At 48.3% G+C, this 26,642-nt stretch overlaps 1 protein-coding gene and 1 long non-coding RNA gene across 6 annotated transcripts in view; one reads left to right on the top strand and one right to left on the bottom strand.

The window, feature by feature from the left end:
- Nucleotides 1–640: 640 nt before the first annotated feature.
- The window catches only part of PACC1 (proton activated chloride channel 1), a 37,390-nt gene continuing 11,388 nt past the window's right edge, over nt 641–26,642 (bottom strand). For 3 of the 5 annotated variants that reach the window (XM_006743925.3, XM_081824841.1, XM_081824842.1), the window contains 6 exons: nt 13,214–13,423; nt 11,656–11,807; nt 6,498–6,640; nt 5,453–5,597; nt 3,288–3,395; nt 641–1,612 (listed from right to left, as the gene is read on the bottom strand). In XM_006743925.3, coding sequence (XP_006743988.1) covers nt 1,451–1,612; nt 3,288–3,395; nt 5,453–5,597; nt 6,498–6,640; nt 11,656–11,807; nt 13,214–13,423 — 920 coding nt within the window. In that variant the 3' untranslated portion in view covers nt 641–1,450. Of the gene's footprint in view, nt 1,613–3,283; nt 3,396–5,452; nt 5,598–6,497; nt 6,641–11,655; nt 11,808–13,213; nt 13,424–26,642 lie in introns of those variants that run through there. The other 2 variants (XM_081824843.1, XM_081824844.1) reach the window with 2 other exon arrangements.
- Nucleotides 6,640–15,743, top strand: LOC145722316 (uncharacterized). The gene is made up of 3 exons (XR_014146480.1): nt 6,640–7,946; nt 8,172–14,153; nt 14,602–15,743. It is a non-coding gene; the product is annotated as an uncharacterized LOC145722316 (long non-coding RNA).

The raw sequence follows: 26,642 nt of genomic DNA, 5'->3' as shown, positions 1-26,642 counted from the left end.
GGCTTTGCATTTGCCTTACCAAAAAGACTTTACAGAAAGACAAGATCTAGGCTCACGTTTGAATGTGCATGCTTCTGTGGCATAGCAGAGTACCAGGGAATATTTCTTTGCACAAGTTTATCTTTAGTAATTCAAGTAACAGTGTCTTACTAAGTTAGACATGAGATAAGAATGCCCCACTTGTACATTTGAGTTTTTCCTCTTTAAATTACCTAAAGCCAGGTTATAAAATGCAGGAAGTGTTACCAAGTCCTCTTTGGAAGCAAAGGGCATGTAAATAATTTGAAACTCTGGAGACAATTTTCATAACCTTAAATCACCCCATTGCTACTGTGTAAAAAATACTGAGTACTCATCTCTGTCAAAAGCTAGGCTGAAGGCTTTGAGGGTCACACCGAGTGCCCCTTTCTCAGATGGGTGCTTTGGTAGGTAGGACAGGAACAGAACACGGAGGACAGAGTAGCTCTGTCACTCTTACTGGGCCACCTACCCTTCCTTGGACGCAGTCATGACGTACCTCGGGAGTCCAGATCCATCCATCTTGGGAGTCCAAGCTCACGTGGCCACTTATTTGGAGGTCACAGAATGAAAGTGTACTGGTGTCTACCAATTTAGCAGATATTCATACTGGCAAACGGACTCCTTTTGCATTAACCTAACTTTTATTTACCTGTTAATGAAATCATCAAAATACACCGAGTAGGCACCTCCTCTGTACATGTCCCAGTGCTTTTGCAGGTTAATCACTTTGCACTCTTACACCTGCATCAACAAATAGTCTAGCCAGACAGGTAGGTGGTTAGTCAATCCACAGGAGAGCTTAGCACTAGTTTCTAGTAGCTTTAAAAAAGTCCCATTTTAAAATTTAACAAATGAGAGAGCATGTCAGAGGCCAGATAACGTAACTGGCAGATGATGCCGAAGACATAAGGGATTCTGCCTTTGGGTACAGGGTGCAGAGGCTTCAACGCATAACCTGCACATCTGCATCGTCAGGATTTGGGGAAAAAGAAAATCACACTCTCTTCTGTCCACTTAAAAAACCTGGGGTGGGGTGGGGTGGGGGGCAGACTAAGGTGAAATGTAGAGCCTTAATTATCCTATTAGAGCTTAACTATACACCAAACCAAATAAGAAAGGCAGCTTCACAAACCTTCAGAAAACCTGATACATATCTAATTCCATCTTCCACAATCCCTATTTATGTCCAAAAATGTTTGTTAATAATTTAAATACTTAAATAGGTTTTAGGTTATCCACTGGCTCTGTTCCATTAGGCTCTAAACATCCTCTTTTGGGGCCAGGGTCGAAGCTGCGGTCTGGCAGGCTGCTGTTCGCAGCGAGGCTCGTTTCAAGTGAGCACAGGGCCACCGGTTGCTCCGTGTACCAAAACAGAAGTGACGAGAACTTCCATCACCGGGGGCAGTTCTACAAACACCACGAGGCCACCTCAGCTTATGTGGTTTGCTGCCTGACCTCTTTTTTTAAGGTATCTCTTCCTAATTTTGATCATCCATTTCACACTCAGTTTGGCAAACTCTGCTGCTTTAAACAACGCCAAGAAGGCCCCACAGAGGAGGGCGATTGTGTTCCAAGGATTGGCGGTGATTATCTGGAAAACAGCAACAAACACAAGCTTCTCAGTGTGCTTCAACTCTGATTCCTAGGTCGTATCAGCATTATTGTCAAGAGCCTCCTACCCCAAATTATGGGAGTGACAAGAAAAATACCCGGCTCCTAAAACTGCCATAACTATACTTTGTTCCAACTACACCTTGAAGGTGCAGAGCTCAAGTTTGAGAAGAAAAATACTAATCCCTTCCTACCATAAACGGATCCTGGGGGGAAAAAAAAAGTTTCTTAAAAAAGCTCTTGCACAAATTAGATATTCAGTACTGAAGCTTAAATTTCTGGCCTCATCCACAGTAAGGGAACTTGCTTTGAGACAAATTTCCCCCAAAACTGTACCCACTGCATCAGGTCAGTTCCTCTTGTCTTCTTCCCATCTCTCAGTGACGCAAACTTGTCCTCCACCCAGTCCAGGGACGGTCTCCCGCCCCGGACTCCTGCCTCCAGGCTGTGCCCTCTGATGCCTGCGCTGCTCTCCTGCTACCCAAGTGCACTGACCCTGCACGGCTCCTCGGGGGCCAAAACCCTCTCGACTTCGGCAGAGACCTTTACCCCACAAAGCCCTCCGGCAGCTACTTACTGTCTGCAACGAGTCCCTTCACAGCTCTCGCTAAATGTTAAACGCTTCTAGGCCGAGGTGATCTCAGCCCTGGTTTCTGAGTCCCCAGCATGGGAGGTCAGTCCGGCAGGTTGACTGTGGCCAACTAGAGCCTCAGGGCTCGCAGACACAAAACGGTTACACCTGCGCCGCTGTTCGGGGCTGCGAAGCAGCTGAGTGACCGCTCGAGAAAAGCAGGCCTCTTTCAAGCGTGGCCTTTCCCTGGCCCGATGGGCACCTACTGAGTAACAGCCTAAGTGGAAAATGTCTCATCACGCACTTTTACGTGTCGAGCTGAAGGCGTCCATTCTTCCACCTGGAACCTGGATTCAGCACACTGCACGCGCCCCTGTGCACATGGCCCTGCTGGTCCACACCTCCCTCCCCGAGGGGGGGATGGGGGGGTTATGGAGCAGCTCGTGTCACAGGGACCCTCTACGTCTGGGTCTCGGCCACGGAAGGTGCTTCCCCGAAGCCACGACTTCAGGACACTTTGGGATTATGGGATTATCTAAATGCCAATCACTATTAGACTGAGGCCTGGCTCTGGTGGATGGTGTCTCCCTGGAATGTTCCTTTAGCAAAGCCGTCCCATCATTCTTCCCCAACCCCCTCCCAGACTGAGGCTGAGAACCCGCCATCAATTGACACACCGTTAATTTTTATTTGTACCTTTCTGCTCTGACAACAAATAAGGATTATCCAACAGAGACCCATGAAAAAAGAACGGCTTCCAATAGCCGTCATCTAGACATTAGCTCAATGCGATCCATGCTTTCTACTCTGCTCATTCACTTAACATTACTACCAAGCAAGTACTCTGTACCGAGCACTCTGCCAGACGGCAGATAAACGATGGTGAACAAAAGATGAAGTCCCCACTTCACAAGGCCAACTGTCTAGTGATGGCAAGGCCAATGAAACACAACTAACACAGGACACGAATGTCAGAAATGACAAACTAATTTGTGCCATGAAAGGAGACAAGGACAGCCTGCAAGGATGAGTCAAAATACCTCAACGCAGGGAGTCTGCTCTTGTAACCTGAAGTAATACTCACATCTTGGACTTTCTGGATGAAAGGATCTTTCCATTCAAAGACCACAAAAAACAACTGAGCACTTTTCTCGGCGGCGGGCCTCTGGTCAATGTAGTTAACCACACTGGTCTAGGTACAGAGAAGAGAAAGCAGTATTACCACCACCTCTGTGCCCCTCCCTAGCCTGGGTCGCAGGAAAGGAGAGGGTAGTTAGGGGGATCTTGGACCTCGGTTTCTTCATACCATCTTCTGGATGGAAAAAGGCAGAAATCTCATAAACGACATCCTGAAACTTGTACCAGAGCCGAGACTTTACCCTGCTTTCCAGCTCTTTGGGGAAATGAATAGGATCTGGGATGTACAGTAGGTATTCTGGAGAAATCACCAAAACTGTCATTATGTATCTGGACTCATGATTAAACCAGACTCAGCGTATCATGTTAAGGCATAATCAGAAGCCACAGAAACCTCAAACTTCAAAATAGTTGATCTTAGAAGCAGAGTATTTCAACCTTCAGTCTATAGGGACAAAGTTCAACCTCACAGACCCACCCAGCTGAGCATTCCCTGTAAATATTTAGTAGGCGTGCTTGCTAAGATCTGGTTATCAATTACTAGAAACTCTGCCTGGTGTCACAGAGAGCAAACAGGTTCCAGGGGCAGAAGCCCAGGTGCAGCCGAAGGGCCGTGTCCAGCCCTGAGCTGAGCCTCACTTAGCCCCTTGCCACTGAGGGGTGGTCAGGATCAAAGGAGATAATATAGACCTTAAGGATTTTAAACTTTAAAACACTCTATAAAAAAACTTCTAAACTTTGTGCAAAAGAGTTCACGTCACCCACCAAAACACTTCCAATTTAGACAATACCGAACGGCACAAACATTCTAAAATGCATAGGTTCGCTGGGCCTTCGGCCCCTTTGCGTTCCGGTCACAGGGGAGCTGCGGGGGAGCCGGGAGGCTGCACCTAACTGCAAGGTGCACGTATCGAGTCTCCTTTTCTCAGCCGCTGTGGGGACAGATGAGGAAGGTCCTGGGGGTTCTTGGAAAAAAGCGTGCAGTAAAAATCCAGAACGTGACAGTTATCTGACAAACGAGAATACTTCAAGGACCCATTGCCAGGGGAGTTGCCACATCCCAGGGCAGGAAAAAAGCCTGTCCTCTTGAAGAAAACCGGCTTCAAGCCCTTCCCAAAGGTCTCTAATCTGGAGTGGTCTGAGGACCCAGGGGCAGGGAAGGGGCCTTGGCTTCTGGCCAGTGACAGCCGCGTCGATGGAGTCGGTCCTTCTACTCCAACCCAGACCCTTCCCGATGCTGCCCCTCGAAGTCCAGCCCAGTGAAACATCTCCAGGGAGGAACAGAGGTTTCTAGAACAGACCTGTCTCCTCGCTGCCTCAGCAGGCACCCAGCCACTGATACACAGGATGGCTGGCTCCGAGTGTGGATGTGGGCAGGGGCGCGGCCACGGCCAAGGTGGAAGTCCCAAAGGTAGGGGTGCGGCCTTGCTTTCAGTGGCAACTGACAAAAACAGCCCTGCTGCGGCAACCAAGATGCCCTCTCCCTCCATCCCCACTGCCAGGCCTCTTCCCCGGGGCCTCTCCCATCTACCGCCGGGACTGTGGCTAGAAACCCCTGGCGCATCCCGGGGCTCCAGGCCAGGGGGCGGAAAGGTTTCAATCGCACTGCCCGTTAGGATCATGTTTTGAGCATATACCCAACATATACATGACTTTTTCAGAAGTGATAGGACGTTATTATTACTGTTCTAATGTGACACACCTTTCAAAACATTCAGAAATAGAAAAAGGATGATAAAGAAATTAATACAAGAAGAAAGCTAGTATCCCCTCCCCCCCCGCATCCCAACGGATCCTCACGTGTACAACCTTCAGAGGCCACTGGACCTAGCCTCCACCTGCACATCACCCGTCTTCCACGCGGCCGGCAGCCTCTGAGGGCCAAGCAGCCGGGCTGTGAGGGGCCAGTCACCTGCTCTACTTGGCCCACGTGTTTGCTGAGGACCGACAGTGGTCCAGGGAAGGGCCTGGGGAACATGAATCCCCCCTGCCACGGGGTTCCTTCCCACTCCGAAGACCGCCCAGAGGTCATCTCTTCCACAAAGCTGCTCTCCACCCCCGAGTCAAGGCTGGAGGCGGCCAGCGGCAGACCTCGAAGCCGGTGCCACCTACCTCCTGCCGGAACTCCACCGCCTCCCGCCCGTCCTCTTCCTTCGTCTTCACCAGGGACATCTTGACCCACGTGCGGAAGCCCCCGGAGAACTTCCAGCTGGAATAGGCGCTCTCACAGGCCTGCATGAAGCCCACCCTGTCTGGGCTTGGAAGGCAGAGAACAGCAGACTCAACCTCGGCCAGACTCGAACCCCAGCCCCCACATGGAGCCGGGTTCTTGGCTGGCACCGCCAGGATGCTGCCCACTTCCTGCTTCCTTTCCAAGCTCCGATCTGGGTTTGCAGACGCAGGGAGAGTTGTCACCCACTGCGAGGTGGCCCCCCGTGGGGGAGTCCCTCCTCCTTCCCACCTGCTCCCAGAGTACTGGCCCCGGGAATGCAGGTGCGCCCGCCAGCCTCCTCCTGGGAGGCCCAATGAGGGGGACGTCACCACATGGGACACCTGTGGCTCTGCGCGGGGAGATCAGGGGGACAGATGGGGCGGAAGACGCCACGGCCAAGGCTCCAAGCTCCAAAACAGAAGGACGGAGCAGGGGTGTGTGAGCGGGGGGAGGTGGCCCACGGCCTCAGGCAGGGGAGCGCCCTCTCCTCCGTGGTGACTGCCACCCCACTTCCCTTCAATGGGGCCCCGGGCTCTGCGTGACCTGGAGGCCAGGGTCACGCTGGCTCGGGCACGTGAAGAAAACGCTCACAGTGCCAACAAGCACTCCGGGCCCCAGAGAGGGGCTGGCGGGTGCCCCCCCACGCACCGCCTCCCCCCGCCCCAGGCAGATGGGAACTTTCATCCCCATATTAAACACACATGGCAAACACACACTGAGGGCTGACACCGCAGGGGAGACCTGGCCTGCGACTCGGGTGGCACACAAGGTCCCGGCCGTGACAGGACCAAGACCCTCGGCCTGCGAGTCCGAACGCGCCCCACACCGGACCGACTGCGCTTTGTGAAGGCAAGTCCCCGAGCCACTGAGCTCCAGGTCAGTCCCCTGGGCAGTGCCCGCCCCCGCCCCGGGGTGGGCCCGCCTGCTGCGGACTTGAAAGGCCACCTGTGCAGGAACTCCTGGAAAGACGAGAAGAGGAGGTAATCGATGGCACTGAAGTCCTCGCTACTCTCATTCAGGCGGAACTGGAGGAACACCAGCTCCCGCTTCTTCACCTCGCGGGGCCCCTGCACAATCAGGGCAGATTTCTGCAGAGACACAAAGGCCACGATCAGCCCTGGAGGAGCCGCGGCTGCTATGCTCCTGACCGCACCCCACCCCCCGAGACACTGTGACTGAAAGCCCCTCGCCCGACGGACCCCAGATGACCACAGGCCACCCCCGCTGCTGTCTGTGCTCGCCCCTGCTCAGCCCCGCGGGGCAGCCCTCTGGGTACCAGCCGGACCAGAGCTGAGAGCAACTGTCCTCCGTCCACTTTTCTCAGTGGTGGCCTGCGCCAGGGGAGCCCTCTGAGAAGGGACGCTAGTGGGGCGCCTGGATGGTTCAGTCCGCTGGGCGTCTGACTCTTGACATTGGCTCAGGTCACGATCTCAGACCTGCCACGGGGTCCCTCGGAGTCATGAGATCGAGCATGAGTCAGGCTCCCTGACTCCGCTTGAGATTCTCTCCCTCTTCCTCTGCCTCTGCCCCTCCCCCTGCTGATGCGTGCTTGCTCTACTTAATTAATAAAAAGGATGCTAGCTTACATCCATTACATGTACAAATGTTTTCTTCCAGTCTGTCACTTTTCCATCAACTTTCTTTCTAATGTCATTTGTTACATGAAGCTTTAAATTTAATACAGTGATATCTATAAATCTTTTTCTTTATGGCTCTGGGTTTTCTTGCCAAGGAAAACCAAAATTACATCAATGGTCTATATTTTTCTTTTTTGTTTTTTTAGAGATAGAGTTCGAGCATGAGAGCATGCACGGGGTGGGGGGGCAGGGGGAGGAGGGGCAGAGACAGAGGGAAAGAGAGAATCCCAAGCAGACCCCCACTGAGCCCACAACCTGATGCGGGGCTTGATGTCACGACCCTGAGATCGTGACCTGAACCGAAATCAAGAGTCAGATGCTTAACCGACTGAGTCACCCAGGAGCCCCTCTCCTATATTTTATAACACTTTTTTTTTTTTAAAGATTTTATTTATTTATTTGACAGAGAAAGACACAGCAAGAGAGGGAACACAAACGGGGAGTGGGAGAGGGAGAAGCAGACTCCCTGCCGAGCAGGGAGCCCAATGCGGGACTCGATCCTGGGACTCCAGGATCATGACCTGAGCCGAAGGCAGTCGCTTAACCAACTGAGCCACCCAGGCGCCCTATTTTATAACACTTTTTAAACGTTTTTACATTCAGACACTTCATATGCCTGGCTTTCAGTTTTGTATCTGGCATGAAATAGGGACAGACGCAGGTTTGAGCCCCAGGTTTACACTGTTCTGCCATCTGTCCGGGCAGGTCTGCGGTGCTGCTCCCCATCCCTAAACCTGGCGGGTTGATCGTTGTACAGGCACTCTTCTTTTTTTTTTTTTTTTTAAGATTTTATTTATTTATTTATTTGAGACAGAGAGAATGAGAAAGAGAGAGCACATGAGAGGGGGGAGGGTCAGAGGCAGAAGCAGGCTCCCTGCCGAGCAGGGAGCCCAATGCGGGACTCGATCCAGGGACTCCAGGATCATGACCTGAGCCGAAGGCAGTCACTTAACCAGCTGAGCCACCCAGGCGCCCTGTACAGGCACTCTTCTAAGAAGACTTTTTAAAAACCAGATTGTTAAATTCCATGAAAAAAATCAACTGGGACTTTTAACTGATGACACTGGGTTTATAGATTAACTTGGGAGGAAAAAAATCTTTACATCAATAACTTTGATCAATGCTCTACAGACATTTGAAGAGTGAGCACCGTCAAGCACAAAGTGTTACACACGCTCACTCTTAATTTATGAATTGTGCTGTTCAATTCTTATCCTTACTCCTTTACATCTGTTTGATCTGTGAACGTGAGGGAGAAAAGTACAAATTTAGTCACCCTTTAAGGCGACGGGTATTTTTTATTTCTAACGGGCTTTGCCTAAAATATACGAGTGGAACGCTGTTTTGCATATACAGATTTCTGACTGTTACATCTTAGTGGAGAGTCCTATATTTCTTTTTTATCCGTATTAACCAACCCTCTCGGAGCCCTTTGCACCTGGTATTCCAGTTCGACTGATGCGAAGCCGCCCCTCACGCCTGCCTCTTGTTGCATTTTCCCGAGAGATCTCTGTCCATTGTAATCTCAACCTTTCCGTGACACGTTGAGGGGCGGCAGAGAAAGCTAACTGTCCCCACCATCCACCTCCTCCTGGAGAACCAGAACCGCTACCCCAATCCCGGATTTCGGGGGCACGGCCGCCCTGCTGGGGCCTCCGTTCTGGCCCCGTCACATGATGAAGTTCCTGGAACGCGCAGAGAAGTGACTCAGGCGAGTCCGCACGTGCCCGTCACGGCGAGCCAGGGCTGCCCATGAGGCCCAAGAGCCTGCCCTGCGGATGGCGGAGCGGCGGACAGAAGCCATCGCTCACCGCCCCCGGCGCCCCCCGCCCGCACGCCCCACTGGCTCCAGACTTCTCTCTGGTCTCGGCCACCGTGTCTGTCTGGGGTGTTTTTGCCCAGCAGCTCGGCCTAGTCTCTGCCCAACACACAAGCTACTTTCTGGAACTGGAATGCTCCGGGAACAAACCGAAAGGGGGCAAGGCCTTACCATTTGGACCCCGGGGACACGGCAGGCAGTGAGGAACGGAACGGGTCCTACAGGCTGGGACGGCGGTGGCCCTAACTGTGGTAAAAGTGCACTGCACTGAGGGCACGAGGGAGCCTAGGAAACACGAGAACCGGAAGTCTGACGAAGCAGGTCAGAGGAGGCCCCCGATGGGCCGCTTGCACACAGACCGGCCAAGATGCAAACAGCCGGAAGCCCACCCATTTCCCAGACGGCGCGCTGCAAACAAAGGGGGCGGGGGCGGGAGCCAGATGACGAGCCAACCTCCAAGGCCTCGGCGGCAGGGGTGTGGGGAGGTGGGGGCATATTTTCCGATGTCCACTCCAGGCACGGCCACGGAGGACCTCCACCAAGGCCGAATCAGCCAGGGGGCTAACAGAGCGCACAGAGGCCTCTGACCAAGGAGCTCCCTCGGGGCCTGCACAGGCACCACAGGTCGCCCCCAGCGGGCCTCACTGGCGCCCCCCAGCTGCCGTGCGCCCGCCAAGGCCCCCCTTCCGCACGGGAGCTCTCCTGTGCTTCCCTGTCGATCCCCCCCCCGCCGCCCCCTGCTGCTTGGGTGGGGGGCCTGGCGTCCAGAGAGGCCAGACCCCTCCCAGTTCACGGCCGGACCGCAAGGAGCCACATCCCGAACCGCTGGAGAAGACTAAGCATCACCCGGGGCTGCAGGCGGTAACGGCCTTCAACGTAGTTTCTGTGCCGACACCCCTCCTTGTGTGCCCCGATTTCATGGGTGTTCGTCATATTTAAATCACGTAACTACTGCCTAAGTGCAACCGGCACCGTCAGGTGTGGGAACGAGCGCGAGGGGCTCCCGGGCGGCGCCGCTCAGTCGGGGCGCCAGGGTCCGGCCACCCCGACACCCCGCCTGCTCTTCCTTAACGTTTCTAAAAATTACGTTCCTTTTCATTTCGATTAGCATCCGTTTCCTTATTCTGTCGAGTCCATTCTGTTTGCTCCTCTTAGTCCTCTTCTATGCTGTTGGTTCCCGTCAATGTCTAATGGGCCTTAATTCTCCATTCCCACTTCTGAAGGTCGGGCCAGGGTGACGAGCACAGGCCTGGGGTGCGGGTGCCCCCCCCACCGGGTTCTCCCACGGCCGGCGCTTGCCGGGGCTGACGCTCCGTGGCAGTGGGCAAGCAATGCCAGCTGGCCGGGTACTTGGTGGATTTCTCTCCTGGGAAGAGATTCCTCTCCGGTACCTGTCACCCCGCTCCGCCATGGAGGCCCAGGCTCAAGTTCTGCTCCGTTTCCCTCTGCTGCCCCAGCACCCAAGCAGGGAACCTCCCCTGAGCCTCCGCAGAGAATGTTCTTACCCAGAAGCAAACGCTATGCCCAGCGGCTCTGCGCACCCTGGGAGGGCAGGGGGCACAGCAGGTCCCGCCAACCGGCAACCGGCAGTCCTGTGATGACTGTCCCGACCACTGCCCCGACCGCTGCCCTGCCCTCTGAGCCTGCCAACGGGGAGCTGGGAGCCGGAAGGAAGGCTTTCCCCTCCCCCAAGCCTCTCCTGCGCCTGTTTCAGGGTGTGGGCTTTCTCTGGTCTGTTTGCTCCGTCCACCTGACCCAATCTGTGGTTTACACCAGTTCAAAATGTCTCGTCCACTGGTGATACCTGTTCTGGGTTTGTGGGGCTGTCATGGAAACTTTATAGTTTCTGCCGGATCTTAGGAGGAAGCCTAGAGTAAATGTGAACAGAACCATCCCGGCGGGACCCTCCACCTTCGACCCACCCCGAGGAGCCACGGGAGCTCTCCTCCTCTGGCCATGCCCCATCCACAGCTCGCCTCCCGCCGCTCCGGGGGCCGGGGGGGAGGCACCTGCCCCCCCAGACACTCCCAGCTACCGGAACCGTGCACAGACACAGACAAAGCATGCTGCCGTCTCTACCGGAAAACCTGTCCTCAGCCCCGTGCAATCCTCTCTGAAACGAGGACACAGGGTGCAAAAGAGAAGATGTAAATAAATATAAAATTCCTTCCCTGCCTTCAAATCCCTGTGCAGGTGCCGCCGGGGCCCAGGGTCCTCGTTCCCAGTCCGGCTTCTTTACATTGGCCTATTTATCTCAAAGTACGGATTCCCAGGCCCCGCCCCCAGGAACGAATGATTCAGTTGGCCCCACGTGGCAATTCTGTTGGGCACTCAGATATAGGACTCCCTCCACGACGCCACACTGGCCTCACCCTGCAGCCCTTTGTCCTTCCGTCAAGGACAGGATCTTATCTCGCTGTCAGGAATCCCTGAGGATCATTCGGAGAATGCGGAAGCCCCCACAGCCCTTTCTGACGCAGGCCAGCCAGGCGTGGCCATGACTCCAACTGGGACAGCCTCGTGGTCGCTGGGGGCCGAGGGCCTGCACAAAGGGAGCGTGAGCGGCCTCGTGGCAGAAAGAAGACCAAGGGCCGCGGGGCGCAGGGCTGACACCTGCCCAGGCCTGGCACAGGGGGACGGGAGTTACCAGGGTCTGGTTGGAAAAAGGGTCTGTGTAGTTGATCCTCTGGGTGGTGCAGTTCATGTCGCCTGGCTGGCCAGGGCTCCTCAGAGGCGGAATGACCTCGTAATGGTGCTTGCAGCTGAGCAACTGGGCCTGACCCGGGTACAGAGCAATCCCTAGGGGGCACAAACAGGAAAAAGGGCATGTCAGAAGTCACAGTCCCCGGCCACACCCCTAAAATCACATCACACACCTTTTCACACCCACCAACAACCCAAGTTCAAGACTCCCCAGGTGACGGCAGAGGAGGGAGAAGAAGAGGGTTATGGGGGTGGGGAGCCACATCGGCTGCCCTCAGAAAGCCCTACTCAACGGAAGACACAGTCCCCCTTCCCAGAAAGCCCCTCCCCTGGCCTCCCTGGCGCCTGCACCAAAACCCACCCTACTTCACAGCCCTGCTCAGCACACCCTGAGGGGGCCTCCATGACGGAGCCTGGCAGCGCCAACCGCCGGCGCCAGCACCCACCTGCGGATTCACTGGGAGGCCCCCGGCTGTGGGCCTCCCCACGGCTCACTATGCCTCTCACCTCCTGCTCGATCGGGGGCTCCAGGTGTGCGAGTCACACCCCGACAGTCCCTCCCTCCCCTCAGCCAGAGCACCCCACCCCAGGCTCTACTGACGGTAGCTGTCCAACCTGAGAGCGGTGTGTGACACCACACACAGGCAGAGCTCAGAGAGACCCAGAGATCAGGAAGTAAAACCCGCAGATTAAGGGACCAAAGCAGACCCACAGAGAAGAGGGACAAACACAAGACAGGGCAAAGATGGGCGAAGAAGCTGCGAGCTGCGCACTTTCCAGAAGCCCAGGGAAACGGCACCCGAGGCTCTGGCTTTGCCCTGTGGCCAGGCCATCCAGAGGGTGAGTCGGGCATCCTGTGGGCAGCGCAGGTGCACACAGCAGGTGGGCACACCCCGAGCCCCCAGAGCTCATGCCCACACTTCCAGAGCCCGGCGCCAGCCTCACGGCCCTGAGGCAAACACTCCACTCCATGGCAGAGGTGACTGCCTCCCCGGGGACTGGCCTCCCGCTGGGACAGGAAAGGCAGGGAGCCCGCTCCCCAGGCAGGGCCCCAACCACCTCTGGATGGCTTTACCTCCCCTGCCACCCGTCACTCCCACGGCTCTTCCTCACTAGCTCCAGCCAGGCTAGACACATCCTCTCCAGGGAAGCCCTCTGCCTCCCTGTACTCGCCTTTGCTCCCACTGATCCCCCTCCCAGAAAAACTCTCTTCTCTTCTATCAAAGCCCGGCTCAAATCCTATCTCTGTGCAAAGCCTTCCTTGCCCACCCCAGTCACGAGCGACCACGCCCGGCCCTGTCCACCCCTCTGCTCGGCACAGGACACGCTCTGCTGGGGACTGACAGCAGCTCCCTGCATGTGTCCTCTACATCCAGGCCGTGCTCCCGGGCTCCTCCGGCTGCCTGTGGTGCCCAGCACAGTGGGCGAGTACAACCGGGGCTCCTCTGTAAGCCAGTGGCCCAGACCTGGGCCCCAATGCTCGCCCGGGACAGGCTCTCTACCTGGGGCGTCGTAGCGATCCACCTCCTTGTAAGACACCGACATGACAGGGTGCTTGAGCTTCTCACGGAAGTCTGTGATGGTCTGGTAGACCAGGAAGACGGCCACCGCCATGAGCAGCAGGTAGATGAAGATGAGCAGGACCGAGAAGACGTTCTTCAGGCAGGCCTTGCTGAAGCGGATGCTGCTGGAGGCCGACTCGCTGTCCAGGGCTGAACAACAACATCACACCGGTGACCCGGAGCCCAGGGGCAGGTGCAGCCAGAGACGGTCGGCAACCTCCAGGCCCTTTACCTGCTTTACCAAGGAGGCAAGGTCACCCGCACCCCCAACCCTCCCACCTCAGCTCCCTCCCCCAAATCATAACACGTGGCACATGTCGACATTCACCGGGCACTTACTGCACCAGAAAGGGGGCTCCAAGCGGAAGGAGACCGTTATTCTCTTTAAGAACCTCCCATCTGGAGAACAGATCACAATCCAATATGGAAACCGGCCCCAACCGATTTTTCTGGCCTTCTCCCTTACCACTCTGCTCCTCCAGCACCTCCAGCTCCAGCTGTGCTAAATGACTTTCTGTCCCTCCAGCGCGCAGAGCCCCCCTCGGCCCCAGGGCCCCTCCCATCTGCCCATCCCGTGCTTGGCCTGAAGCGCTTTTCTTCCACAGCTGACTCCTAACTCACACTTCAGGTTCTGATTTAGAAGGCCATCTCCTCGAGGAAGCCTTCCCGGACCCATACACTGGTTGGAGGACCCCTTTGTCAGTGCTCCCAAGGCACCCCTCACGTCCTCTCTCGTCTGTCTGCAACCTCACTATCCGTGGCATGTCTTTCCATCCTCCTCGGCTGTGAGCTCCGTGAGGGCAGGGCCAGTCTTGCTCACGCTGAACAACTAGCCCTTCACAACGTGCCCTGGAAGAGAGCAGCATCCTGCATGTCTACGGTAAATGACTCGACGGCTGGGTAAATGTGTCCTGATGCCATCCCCACAGCATGGCTCTGCCTCTCCTGCCTGCACTCAGACCGCCCCCAGCCTCGATTATGCTCTGCTACAGACTAAATTATGTGTCTGCCCAAAAAATTCATACCCTGAAGCCCTAATCTCCAGTGTGACTGCGCTTGGAAATAGGGCATCTTTTAAGGAGATTAATTAAGGTTAAATGAGGGCATAACGGTGGGGCCCAGATCCAATAGGACTAGTGTCCTTATAAGAAAGATGAAGGGACCAGGGACATATACACACAGAGAAAAAGCCCCATGAGGACACAGGGAGAAGGTGGCCATGTGCAAGCCAAGGAGAGGGGCCTCATGAGAAACCAAACTTGGCCAACACCTTGATCTTTGATTTCCAGTCTCTAGAACTGAGAAAAAAAAAATGTCTGTTGTTTCAGCCACCCAGCCTGGGGTTCTTTGGTACAGCACCCCAAGCCAACTGAGACATTCCCATGCTGCTCTCTGCATTGTCTCTACTCTTCGGCCGAAGCTGGAGCTCCGAGGAAAAAGTCCTATTCCCTCCACAGTGGCTGAGCCCAAAGCTGAGGACAAGTGTGAATGTAAGTCCAAAAAGGTATGTGCTTGGCTTCTGGTTCCACCAATGACAGAGTAGCTTAGTCACACCACCCTCCTACAGACAACAATTACAAAGTTTGACCAAATCCTTAAAAGTTATGTGAAGGCACTGGGGAGCGATCAAAAGCAGGCAGAAACGAGAAGAGTCGACCTTGGAAGGAAAGCAACTACACCTGATCAGACTTATACATTTGCATGTTGTGCCTGAGGGCATGTCCCCATCTCTAGGGGACGCAGTTCCCTGTGGCAGTGGGCAAAGTGCAGGGTTGGCAGAGCAGTCAGAAAGCTAAGGGGAACCTTGAAAGGGATGGGGAGGGTGAACCCCCAAATCTGCAAGTAAAATATGTTCAAATTCTTGGCTGGAGACCCCAGGGGGCCCAAGAAAAAAAGCAGCAACTGGAAACAAAAAGAACTGAGTGGAGATTCCAGCTGCTGCTAGTAGAGGGGACCCAGGAATTGGAACTTGAGTTTCATCACATTAACTACCTGCTAAGACAAAAACCCTTCAGAGGACTGTAACAGAATCCAGAACCTCCACACTGTACCATTACCATGTCTACTGTTAAATCAGAAATCACTAGACATGCAAATAAACAAGAAAACATGACCCAAACTCAAGAAAAAAGTAGTGTATAGAAACCAAAGCCAAGATGACCCAGATGTTGCCATCAGCAGACAGGAACTTTACAGCACTTGAAGGAATTAAAGGGAAATATATAGATAAGGAATGGACAAAGGGGGAATAGAGAAATAGAAACTATAAAAAAGAACCAGGGACACCTGGGTGGCTCAGTCAGTTAAGCAACTGCCTTCAGCTCAGGTCATGATCTCGAGGTCCTGGGATCAAGCCCCACACTGGACTTCCTGTTCAGCAGGGAGCCTGTTTCTCCATCTCCCTCTGCCCCTTCTCCGCCCCCCCCACCGTGCTCTCTCTCTCTCAAATAAATAAAAATTAAAAAAAAAACCAAATGGAAATTCTAAAGCTGGAAAGTAATGAAATGAAATGAAAAATTCCCTGCACTGTCTTAATAGCAAAAGAAGGCAGGAAAAAAAGAGTCAGTGCATTTGAAGTTAAATAAACACAAGTTAAACAATTTGAAAAAAACAACTGAAGGAAAAACTGAACAGAGCTTATCTAGATAACTGTGGGACAATATCCAGCAGTCTAACAACATCTAACTTAAGAGAGAAAATGGGTCACAAAGAGTATTTGAAAAAATAATGGCCCAAACTTCCCAAAACTGGAGAAAAGAAACATCAATTTGCAGATCCCAGAAGCTTAATACATGCCAAGCAGACTAAATAAGAAACCGCTCCCAGGCAAATCATAGTCAAACTACAAACGCAAAGAGAAAAAATCCTGAGAGCAGCTAGAAAAAAAAAAAAGACAAATTACATAGAGGATATTATATCTAATGACAGGTAACTTTTGATCAGAAATAATGGAGGCCAAAAGACAATGGAATATCCTTAAAGGGCTGGAAGAAAAAAATTCTGTCAACCATGAATTAAATCCCAGCAAAACTAACTTTCAAAAAATGAAGGTGAAATAAAGATATTTTCAAACATAAAAGCTGAGAGAATTCATAGCCAAAAGATCTGCACCACAATGCATGTTAAAGAAATTCTGAAAGCCAAAGGGAAATAACACTAGATGATAACTCTCAAACATACAGGAAGGAATAAAGATCACTGAAGTGCTAAACAGGTGGGTAAATATGAAAAGCTGCTTATGTATTTTTAAAAATAAGACTATCTAAGGCAAAAATTATACAATATCATAAGGTTTATAAGTTGCAGGAAAGAACGGAGAAACAAAAAATACACGAGACAAACAGAAAACAGCAAAATGGTAGAACCAAATCCAACTATATCAATAATTACATTAAACGTAAACAGGCTAGGGGAGGGTCCGAGATGGCAACATAGGAAGACCTTGAACTCATGTCCTTCCACAGTCACATCAATTCTACACCCAGATATAGAGCAATTCCTCCTGAAGAACTGGCTGATCCAACAACTTCTGCAAAACAAAACATAAAGGGACCACACAGAGAAGGGCACGAGAGCTGGGAACACAGTAACAACAGGCACGCCTCCCCTGACACTGAGGACTGGAGTAGAGAGGAACAGCATGAGGGACCCTGTGCAGATTCACCTGCCCTGGGGCACAGAAAAAAAGCTGTGGTTTAAAAGGCTTAAATGACTAAAGGTGAAGGAAACCCATTCACTAACCCTAGAGCCTCTGACAAATGGTGGGGAAATTGCTAGAATTTTCTCTGGGGTCAGAGGTGCTGGAAAGCACCACCGTTTATGTTGCCCCTCCACCTTGGTAGACAGATGGGAGCAGAGGCTAGACACTTGAGCCTGCCTACTGCCTCAGTGAGCCTCAGGCCCCCAGCCCATACCAGCTCCAGCCATATTCCCAAGGTGCCCCCCTCAACCCATGCCTGCTCAAGCACCAGGTGCCCCCAGCATGGCACACCCCAGACCCCCATCCCACCCTCACCTGTGCCAGCTTCAGTTTTCCCTTCCAGGGTGCCCCCTGCAGAGAACACCCAGGGACCCCGAGTTGGCACCCACTACAGCTCCAGTCAGCCAGCTAAAGCTACACCCAGCCAGGCACACACAGTCTATGCAGATAAGTTCCTACATGAATGTTACTCTTTCCAAACAGGGAGAGGCAGCTGTTTCACCTAATTCATGGAAACAAACACAGAAGATCAAACAAAATGAGCAGACATATAAACATGCTCCAAACAAAAGAACAAATCTTCAGAAAAAGAACTAAACAAAACAGAGATAAGCAATCTACCTGATTAATAGTCATAAACATGCTCACGAGACTAAAACAGGAGTGGATGAGCTCAGCGAGAAATTCAACAAAGAGAAAGAAAACATAAAAAAGAACCAACCAGAGTTGAAGAATACAGTAACTGAAATGAAAAATACAGGAGAAGACATCAACAGCAGATTAGCAGATGCAGAATGGATCAGCAATCTGGAAGAAAGGATAATGGAAAGTACCCACTGAACAGCAAAAAGAAAAAAGAATTTTAAAAAATGAGGATAGGACAGATGAATGGATAAAGAAGATGTGGTGTGTGTGTGTATATACAGTGTGTGTGTATACATTCCACTGTGTGTGTATACATTCCATTGTGTGTGTATACACACACAATGGAATACTACTCAGCCATCAAAAAAATGAAATCTTGCCATTTGGAATGACATGGATGGAACTAGAGGATATTATGCTAAGAGAAATAAGTCAATCAAAGAAAGACAATTATCATATGACCTCACTCATATGTGGAATTTAAGAAATAAAACAGGATCACTGGGGAAGGGGGGAAAAATAAAACAAGACGAAATCAGAGAGACAAACGATAAGAGACTCTTAATCATAGGAAACAAACTGAGGATTGCTGGGGGGATGGGGTACCTGGATGATGGACATTAAGGAGGGCACATGATGTAATGAGCACTGGGTATTATATAGGACTGATGAATCACTGAACTCTACCTCTGAAACTAATAATACATTATATATTAATTAATCGATTTAAATTTTTTAAAAGTGGGATATAGCGGGTGCCTGGGTGGCTCAGTTGGTTAGGCGACTGCCTTCGGCTCAGGTCATGATCCTGGAGTCCCGGGATTGAGTCCTGCATCGGGCTCCCTGCTCAGCAGGGAGTCTGCTCCTCCCTCTGACCCTCCCCCCTCTCATGTGCTCTCTCTCTCATTCTCTCTCAAATAAATAAAATCTTTAAAAAAATTTTTTAAGTGGGATACAGCTGTTATAATATTAAAAATCTTAATTTTGAAAATATTAAAAATCTTAAGTGAAAAAAAAATTGAGAATAGGTTACAGGATCTATGAGGCAACTTCAAATGTATTAACATTTGCATTATGGGAGTCCCAGAAGAAGAGAGAGAAAAGGGGCAGAAAACTTATTTGAAGAAATAATAGCTGAAAAGTTCTCTAATTTGGGGAAAGAGATATCCAGAAAGCCCCAAATAAGATGAATTCAACGAAGTCCACACCAAGACATAATAATTAAAATGTCAAAGATTAAAGATAAAGAGAGAATCTTTTTTTTTTTTTAATTTTATTTATTTGACTGGGAGAGAGAGCACAAGCGGGGAGGAGGCGGAGAGGGAGAAGCAGGTTCCCTGTGGGGCTTGATCCCAGGACCCTGGGATCATAAACTAAGCCGAAGGCAGACACGTAACTGACTGAGCCACCCAGGTGCCCCAAAGAGAGAATCTTAAAGGGAGCAAGAGAAAAGCAAAAAGTAACTAACAAGGGAAATCCCATTAGGCTATCAGCTGATTTTTCAGCAGAAACTTTGAAGTGGCATGATATATTCAAAGTGCTGATAGAAAAAACCTTCTACCAAGAATACTCTACCTGGCAAGTTTATTATTCAGAATTGAAGGAGAGAGAGTTTCCCAGACAAACAAAATTTAAAGGAGTTCATCACCACTAACCTGGCCATTAAAGATTTCTTTAAGCAGAATAGAACATAACTAGAAAATGATTATGAAAGGAAAAAATTTCATGGGTGGAAGTAAACATATAGTAAAGGTAGTAGATCAATCACCTAGAAAGCTAGTATAAAGGTTAAAAAACAAAAGTAGTAAAATCAATTATATCTAAAACATTAGTGAAGAGATTCACAAAATAGAAAGATGTATATGACATCATATACATAAAAACAGGGGAAGTAAAAATGTAGTGCTTTTAGAATGTGTTTGAACTTAAATGACCATCAACTTAATACAGATTGCTATATACTTAGGATATTATATATGAACCTCATGGTTACCACAAACTAAAAATCTGTACTAGATACACAAAAAATAAAGAGAAAGGAATCCAAACATAACACCAAAGAAAGTCATCAATCACAAGGGAAGAGAGCAAGAGAAGAAGGAACAGAGAAAAACTACAAAAAACCAGAAAACAATAAACAAAATGGCAATAAGTACACGCCTATCAAAACTTTAGATGTAAACAGTCTAAATGCTCCAATCAAAAGACTGAATGGATAAAGAAACAAGACCCATCTACATGCTGCCTACAAGAGACTCACCTGAGACCTGAATGGATGGGAAAAACATTTACCATGCAAATGAAAGCAGGAAAAAAAACCAAATAAAAACAAAAACAACCCCCCCCAAACTGGAGTAGCAATACTTTTATCAGACAAAATAGACTTTAAAACAGACTATAGCAAGAGACAAAGAAGGGCATTACATAATGATAAAGTAATCCAACAAGACGATATGGTAATTGTAAGTATCTATGCCCAACACTGGAGTATCTAAATACATGAAGCAAATATTAACAGACAGTGAGAGAGAAATGGATGGTACACCCCACTTACACCAATGGATAGATCATCCAGGCAGAAAATCAATAAGGAAACAGTGTCTCTAAATGACACATTAGACCAGATAGACTTAACAGATATAAACAGAACATTCCATCCCAAATCAACAAGATACACATTCTTTTCAAGCACACACAGAACATTATCCAGAAAAGATCACATTAGGTCATAAAATAAGTCTCAATAAATTTAAGAAGACTGCAATCATATCAAATATCTTTTGTGACCACAACTGTATGAAACTATAGAGATTACAAGAAAAATAGACTAGAAAAAAGCAGAAACACATGTAGGCTAAACAACATGCTACTAAACAACAAATGAGTGAATGAAGAAATCAAAAAGAACATAAAAAAAAATACCTGGAAACAAATGAAAATGGAAACACAACAGTTCAAAATATTTGGGATGCAGCAAAGGCAGTTTTCAGAGAGAAGTTTATAGCAATACAGGCCTACCTCAACAAACAAGAAAAATCTCAATCTAACCCTACACCTAAAGAAACTAGAAAAAGAGGAACAAACAAAGCCCAAAGTTAATAAAAGGAAGGAAATAATAAAGATCAAGCAGATATAAATGAACTAAGAGCTGGTTCTTTAAAGGATAAACAAAATTGATAAACCTTTAGCCAGACTCATCAAGAAAAAGAGTGAGGACTCAAAGAATAAAATCAGAAATGAAAGAGAAATTAAAACTGATAACACAGGGTGCCTGAGTGGCTCAGTCGGTTGAGCGACTGCCTTCAGCTCAGGTCACGATCCCGGAGTACCGGGATCGAGTCCCGCATCGGGCTCCCCGCTCAGCGAGGAGTCTGCTTCTCCCTCTGACCCTCCCCCCTTCTTGTGCTCTCTCTCACTCTCTCTCTCAAATCAATAAAATTTAAAAAAAAAACTGATAACACAGAAATAAAAAGGATTATAAAAGACTACTACAAAAAATTATACACCACAAATTGGATGATCTAGAAGAAATAAATTCCTAGAAATATACAATCTTCCAAGACCGAATCAGGAAGAGATAAAAAAATCTAAACAGATTTCTGTTCAGATTGCCCCAACACCAAAACCAAAGACACTACCAAAAAAAGAAAATGACAGGCCAACATTCCTGATGAATATAGATACAAAAATACTCAACAAAATATTAGCAAACCAAATTCAACAACACATTAAAAAGTTCAGTGACCAAGATCAAGTGGGATTTATTCCAGAGGGATTTATTCAAGAATGGTTCAATATCTGCAAATAAATCAATGTGATACACCACATTAACAAAATGAAGGATAAAAACCATATGATCATCCCAATAGACGCAGCAAAAGCATTTGACAAAATTCAACATCCATTCATGATTTAAAAAACTCTCAACAAAGGGTTAGAGGGAACATATCTCAACATAATAAAGGCCATATATGACAAACCCACAGCTAACATCATACTCAACAGTAAAAAACTGAAAGCTTTTCCTCTAAGATCAGGAACAAGACAAGATGTCCATTCTTGCCATTTTTATTCAACACAGAACTAGAAGTCCTAGTGGCAGCAATCAGACAAGAAATAAAAACCATTCAAATTGGAAAGGAAGAAGTGAAACTGTCACTTTTTGCAGATGACATGATACTACATATGGAAACCCTAAAGACCCCACTAAAAACCATTAGAAATAATAAATGAATTCAGTAAAGTTGCAGGATACAAAATTAACATACAGAAATCTGTTGCAGTTCTATACACTAATAACAAAGTAGCAGAAAGTGAAATTAAGAAAACAATCCCATTTATGATTGCACCAAAAAGAATAAAATACCCAGGAATAAATTTAACCAAGGAAGTGAAAGACTTGTACTCTGAAAACTATAAGACGCTGTTGAAAGAAATTGAAGATAACACCAAAAAATGAAAAGATAACCACACTCATGGACTGGACGAATTAATATTGTTAAGATGTCCATACTACCCAAAGCAATCTACAGATCCAATGCAATCCTTTTCAAAATACCAATAGTATTTTTACAGAACTAGAATACTAAAATCTGTATGGAACCAAAAAAGACTGAATAGACAAAGCAATCTTGAGAAAGAACAAAGCTGGAGGTATCACCATCCCAGATTTCAAGCTACACTATAAAACTATAGTAATCAAAACAGTATGGTACTGACACAAAATAGACACAAAGGTCAACAGAACAGAGTAGGTAGCCCAGAAATGAACCCAGAAATGTTTGCATATGGTCAATTAATCTACAACAAAGGAGGGAAGAATATACAATGCAGAAAAGACAGTCTCTTCAATAAATGGTGTTGAGAAAACCAGACAGCTACGTGCAAAAAAATAAAAACTAGACCACTTTCTTACACCATACAACTTACACATACACAAAAGTACACTCAAAATGGAATTAAGACTGGAAACTATAAAACTCCTAAAGGAAAACATAGTCATTAATCTCTTGGACACTGGCCTTAGCAACATTTTTCTGGATCTGTCTCCTTATGCAAGGGAAACAAAAGAAAACAAACTATTGGGACTACACCAAACTAAAAAGCTGTTGCACAGCAAAGGAAACCATCAAGAAAATGAAAAGGCAACCTACTAAATGATATATCATTTGCAAATGATATATCCAACAAAGGGTTAATATCGAAAATATATCAAGAACACATTCAACTCATGTATCACCCTCCAAAAAATTAGATTAAAAAAATGGCAGAGGATCTGAAAGACAATTTTCCAAAGAAGACATCCAGATGGCCAACAGACACATGAAATGATGCTCAACATCACTAATCGTCAAGGAAATGCAAATCAAAACCGCAATGAGATATCCCCTCACACCAGTCAGAATAGCTAGTACCAAAAACACAAGAAATAAGTGTAGGCAAGGACGTGCAGAAAAAGGAACCCTCACTTAGTGCTGATGGGAAAGTAAGTTGATACAGCCACTATGGAAAACAGTATGGAGGTTCCTCAAAAAATGAAAAATAGATGGGGCGCCTGGGTGGCTCAGTTGGTTAAGCGACTGCCTTCGGCTCAGGTCATGATCCTGGAGTCCCTGGATCGAGTCCCGCATCGGGCTCCCTGCTCAGCAGGGAGTCTGCTTCTCCCTCTGACCCTCCCAACCCTCCCCCCTCTCATGTGCTCTCTCTCTCAGTGTCTCTCTCTCAAATAAATAAAATCTTTAAAAAATAAAAAAAATAAAAAAAATAAAATGAAAAATAGAACTACCATTCCACTACTGGGTATTCACTCAAAGAAAACAAAAACACTAATTCAAAAAGATATATGCACTCCTATGTCTATTGCAGCACTATTTACAATAGCTAAGATGTGAAAACAACCTAAGTGTCCAGCAATAGATGAATGGATAAAGAAGATGTGGAATATTACTCAGCCATAAAAAAAAGAATGAAATCTTGCCATTCACAACAACGTGGATGGATCCAGGGAATATTATGCTAAGTGAAATTAAGTGAGACAGAAAAAGACAAATACCATATGATTTCACTTATAAGCAGAATCTAAAAAACAAAACAAACAGAAATAGACTCATAAATACAGAGAACAAGTTGGAGGTTGCCAGAGGGGAGAAGAGTGGGGGTGATAGGCAAAATAGAACTAAAAAGGACAGAAGAGAACAAAAAAGGAACTAAGAGATTCAAACTTTAGGCCTTCCTAGCAGTGACAACCTCCCCACAAGAACATGCCCCTTGCAAGGACCTCCTGTATCCCTCCCTGGAAGAGAAGCGGAAGCATACGCAGCAGCGCCTGGTGCAGTGCTGTAATTCCTACTTCATGGACGTGAAATGCCCAGGGTGCTATAAAATCACCACCGTCTGTAGCCATGCACAAACACAGCAGTTTTGTGTGTTGGCTGTCCTTTGCCAACCTATAAGGAAGAAAAGCAAAGCTTCCAGAAGGATGCTCCTTCAGACAGAAGCAGCACTAAAAGCAACCTGAATCAAAATGAGTGGAAAACCATAAACACATTTTAAATTTAAAAAAGGGGGGGGGTGCCTGGGTGGCTCAGTTGTTGAGCGTCTGCCTTCGGCTTGGGCCATGGCCTCGGGGTCCTGGGATCGAGCCCCACATCGGGCTCCCTGCTCAGTGGGGAGTCTGCTTCTCCCTCTCCCCCTCCCCCTGCTTGTGTTCCCTCTCTTGCTGTGTCTCTCTAATAAATAAATAGATCTTTTAAAAAAAAAGATACAAACTTCCAGTTATAAAGTAAGTTCTGGGGATGAAAAAGTACAGCATAGAGAATACAGTCAATAATTTTGTAGTAACGCTGTATGGTGACGGATGGCAATTTACTGTGGTGAGTACCATGTAACATGTACAAATGTTGAATCACCATGTTGTACACCTGGAACTAATATATCAGTCCATAACTTGTCAACCATACTTCAACTTAAAAAGTGTAAATGGACTAAACATTCCAATTAAAAGGCAAAGACTGTCAGCCTGGATTAAAAATAGGATGTAATGATATGCTCCCTATAAAAAATGAACTTTAAATCCAAAGATATGAGAGTATTTTCTTCTATTTAAAAGCACAAAAGCATGATCAGCATAAAACTATCAAAGGTCTTAGGTTAGAGAAAATTCATTCATTCATTCTATACTTCTATAAACATGCATCGAACACCAACTGTGTGTGCAAGATGTTGTGCTAAGTGCTTCAGGGAGATACCAAGAGAGGAGGACTGACGGTCTGTGCTAAAAGTACCACAGAACTCAGGACAGGAGGATGTAAACTGTGATATTTCCTTTGCTTGGAGTGAAGTATGGGTGGGGGGAGAAGGGCAGAGATCAGCAAAGGCTCTGTGGAGGTCACATAGCCCTATGCCCAAAGAACCAGGAGGATTCTGATGAAGAAATAATTTGATGTTCATTATTCATTTATTTTCTGAATTGAAAGTCCAGATAGCCAGCCAAGTGGTTAAGAGCATGAGCTCTAGCATCAGAGATTTGGGCTCCAGCTCTGCTAGACGACTCCGAGACCCAGGACAAGTTAGTTAGTGCTCCTAAGCCTCACTTTCTTCATGTGAAAAGGAAATAATCATTTCAATTTTATAGCATGTCTAAAAGGAATGAGAGAATGTTGCAAAATGCATTACAGAGTGCCCACTTAATGCATTAATGTTACCAGAGAAATGGAATGTACCCTCTACCCCTCAAAAAACAAAGCCTTCACTGATGAAGACAGCAAAAATGAAGACCACGGCACTATCATCTCTGAATCATGATAAATTAGAAAAAAAATGCCCAAAACAAAATAGAGGAGAGGCAGAGTACAGTGTCTTTCACATAGTAGGCATGTAATGTTTCCATGCCTGTTAGATGACTGAATGACCCAAAGAATAGAGGAACGAAGTCTTGCAGTGCTAACTAGCTACCTTTCATCTGTAGGAGAAGAGCAGTGCATCCCAGGCATGTGGAACTCTTTAAAGCAACTGGTGTGCCTTGCTATTCGTGGCCAAATATTTAGAAAGTTTTTACATTACACAGAAGTGCAAGTTCCCAGAAGTGTCTACGAGGTTCCTTCAGGCAGTAAAGAAGAGGGCACTGAGGCAATGGACGTTGACAGCCACAAAGAGAAGTGAGTAACCAGGAAGCCCGAAGGAAGCCCCTGGGGCAGCTGAGCGAGAGCCACCGTGGCAGGTGGCAGCTCTAGTTCTCCAAGAGGAATTAAAGCAAGTCTCTTTCAACTTTTGTCTCTGATTCAACTTTTACTGCTTCTTGTTATTAGGGACAGTGTCGATTTCTGCTCCCTGGTGGCTTTGCTACCTGCCCGCTCTCCCGTGTTTCTCTAGAGACACTTACTGTGTCTCTCTCTGTTAAATAAATAATATTTATTATCCTCCACTTACCAGCCAAGTCCCCCTCCCAGCGAGTATCCGGTACAGGGGGCCCTGTCACACACATCACAGGGCCCTGCTGTCCTTCATACCCAGCCTGCCGGTGGCTCCCCTTAGCTCAGGCGCTGATCCCTCATCAGTACCGTGTAGCTGGGCTGCAGGGTCACAGGACCCAAAGTGTAGCGCTCTGTGTACACATGGACCTACCCACAACTTCTGCCTGGAAGGCACTCCTCCCACCTCCCGTGGCCCGTGTGGGACCACAGGTTCACTTCAAGACTTTTTTTTTTTTTTAAAGATTTTATTTATTTATTTGACAGAGAGAGAGAGAGAGCACAAGTAGGCAGAGAGGAAGGCAGAGAGAGAGGGAGAAGCAGGCTCTCCGCTGAGCAGGACCCTGGGATCATGACCTGAGCCGAAGGCAGCAGCTTAACCAACTGAGCCACCCAGGCGCCCCAAGACTTTTTTTCTTAAGTCCCATGACAATTTGCATCACCTGGATTTCTTTGGCAGAACTACTTAGACAAATTACCCTCGTGGGGACACTGTCCAAGAGTCTCTTCTGTTTCACTCAAGCTAAAGTGAGCTTCTCTACCGGCCTTTTCTTGG

This window comes from Leptonychotes weddellii, chromosome 6 (genome assembly GCF_054177405.1).
Source record: "Leptonychotes weddellii isolate Sample4059 chromosome 6, ASM5417740v2, whole genome shotgun sequence".
Lineage (NCBI taxonomy): Eukaryota > Metazoa > Chordata > Mammalia > Carnivora > Phocidae > Leptonychotes > Leptonychotes weddellii.
The sequence above is the reverse complement of the archived record's forward strand: the minus strand, read 5'-3'. Positions and strand labels throughout refer to the sequence as shown.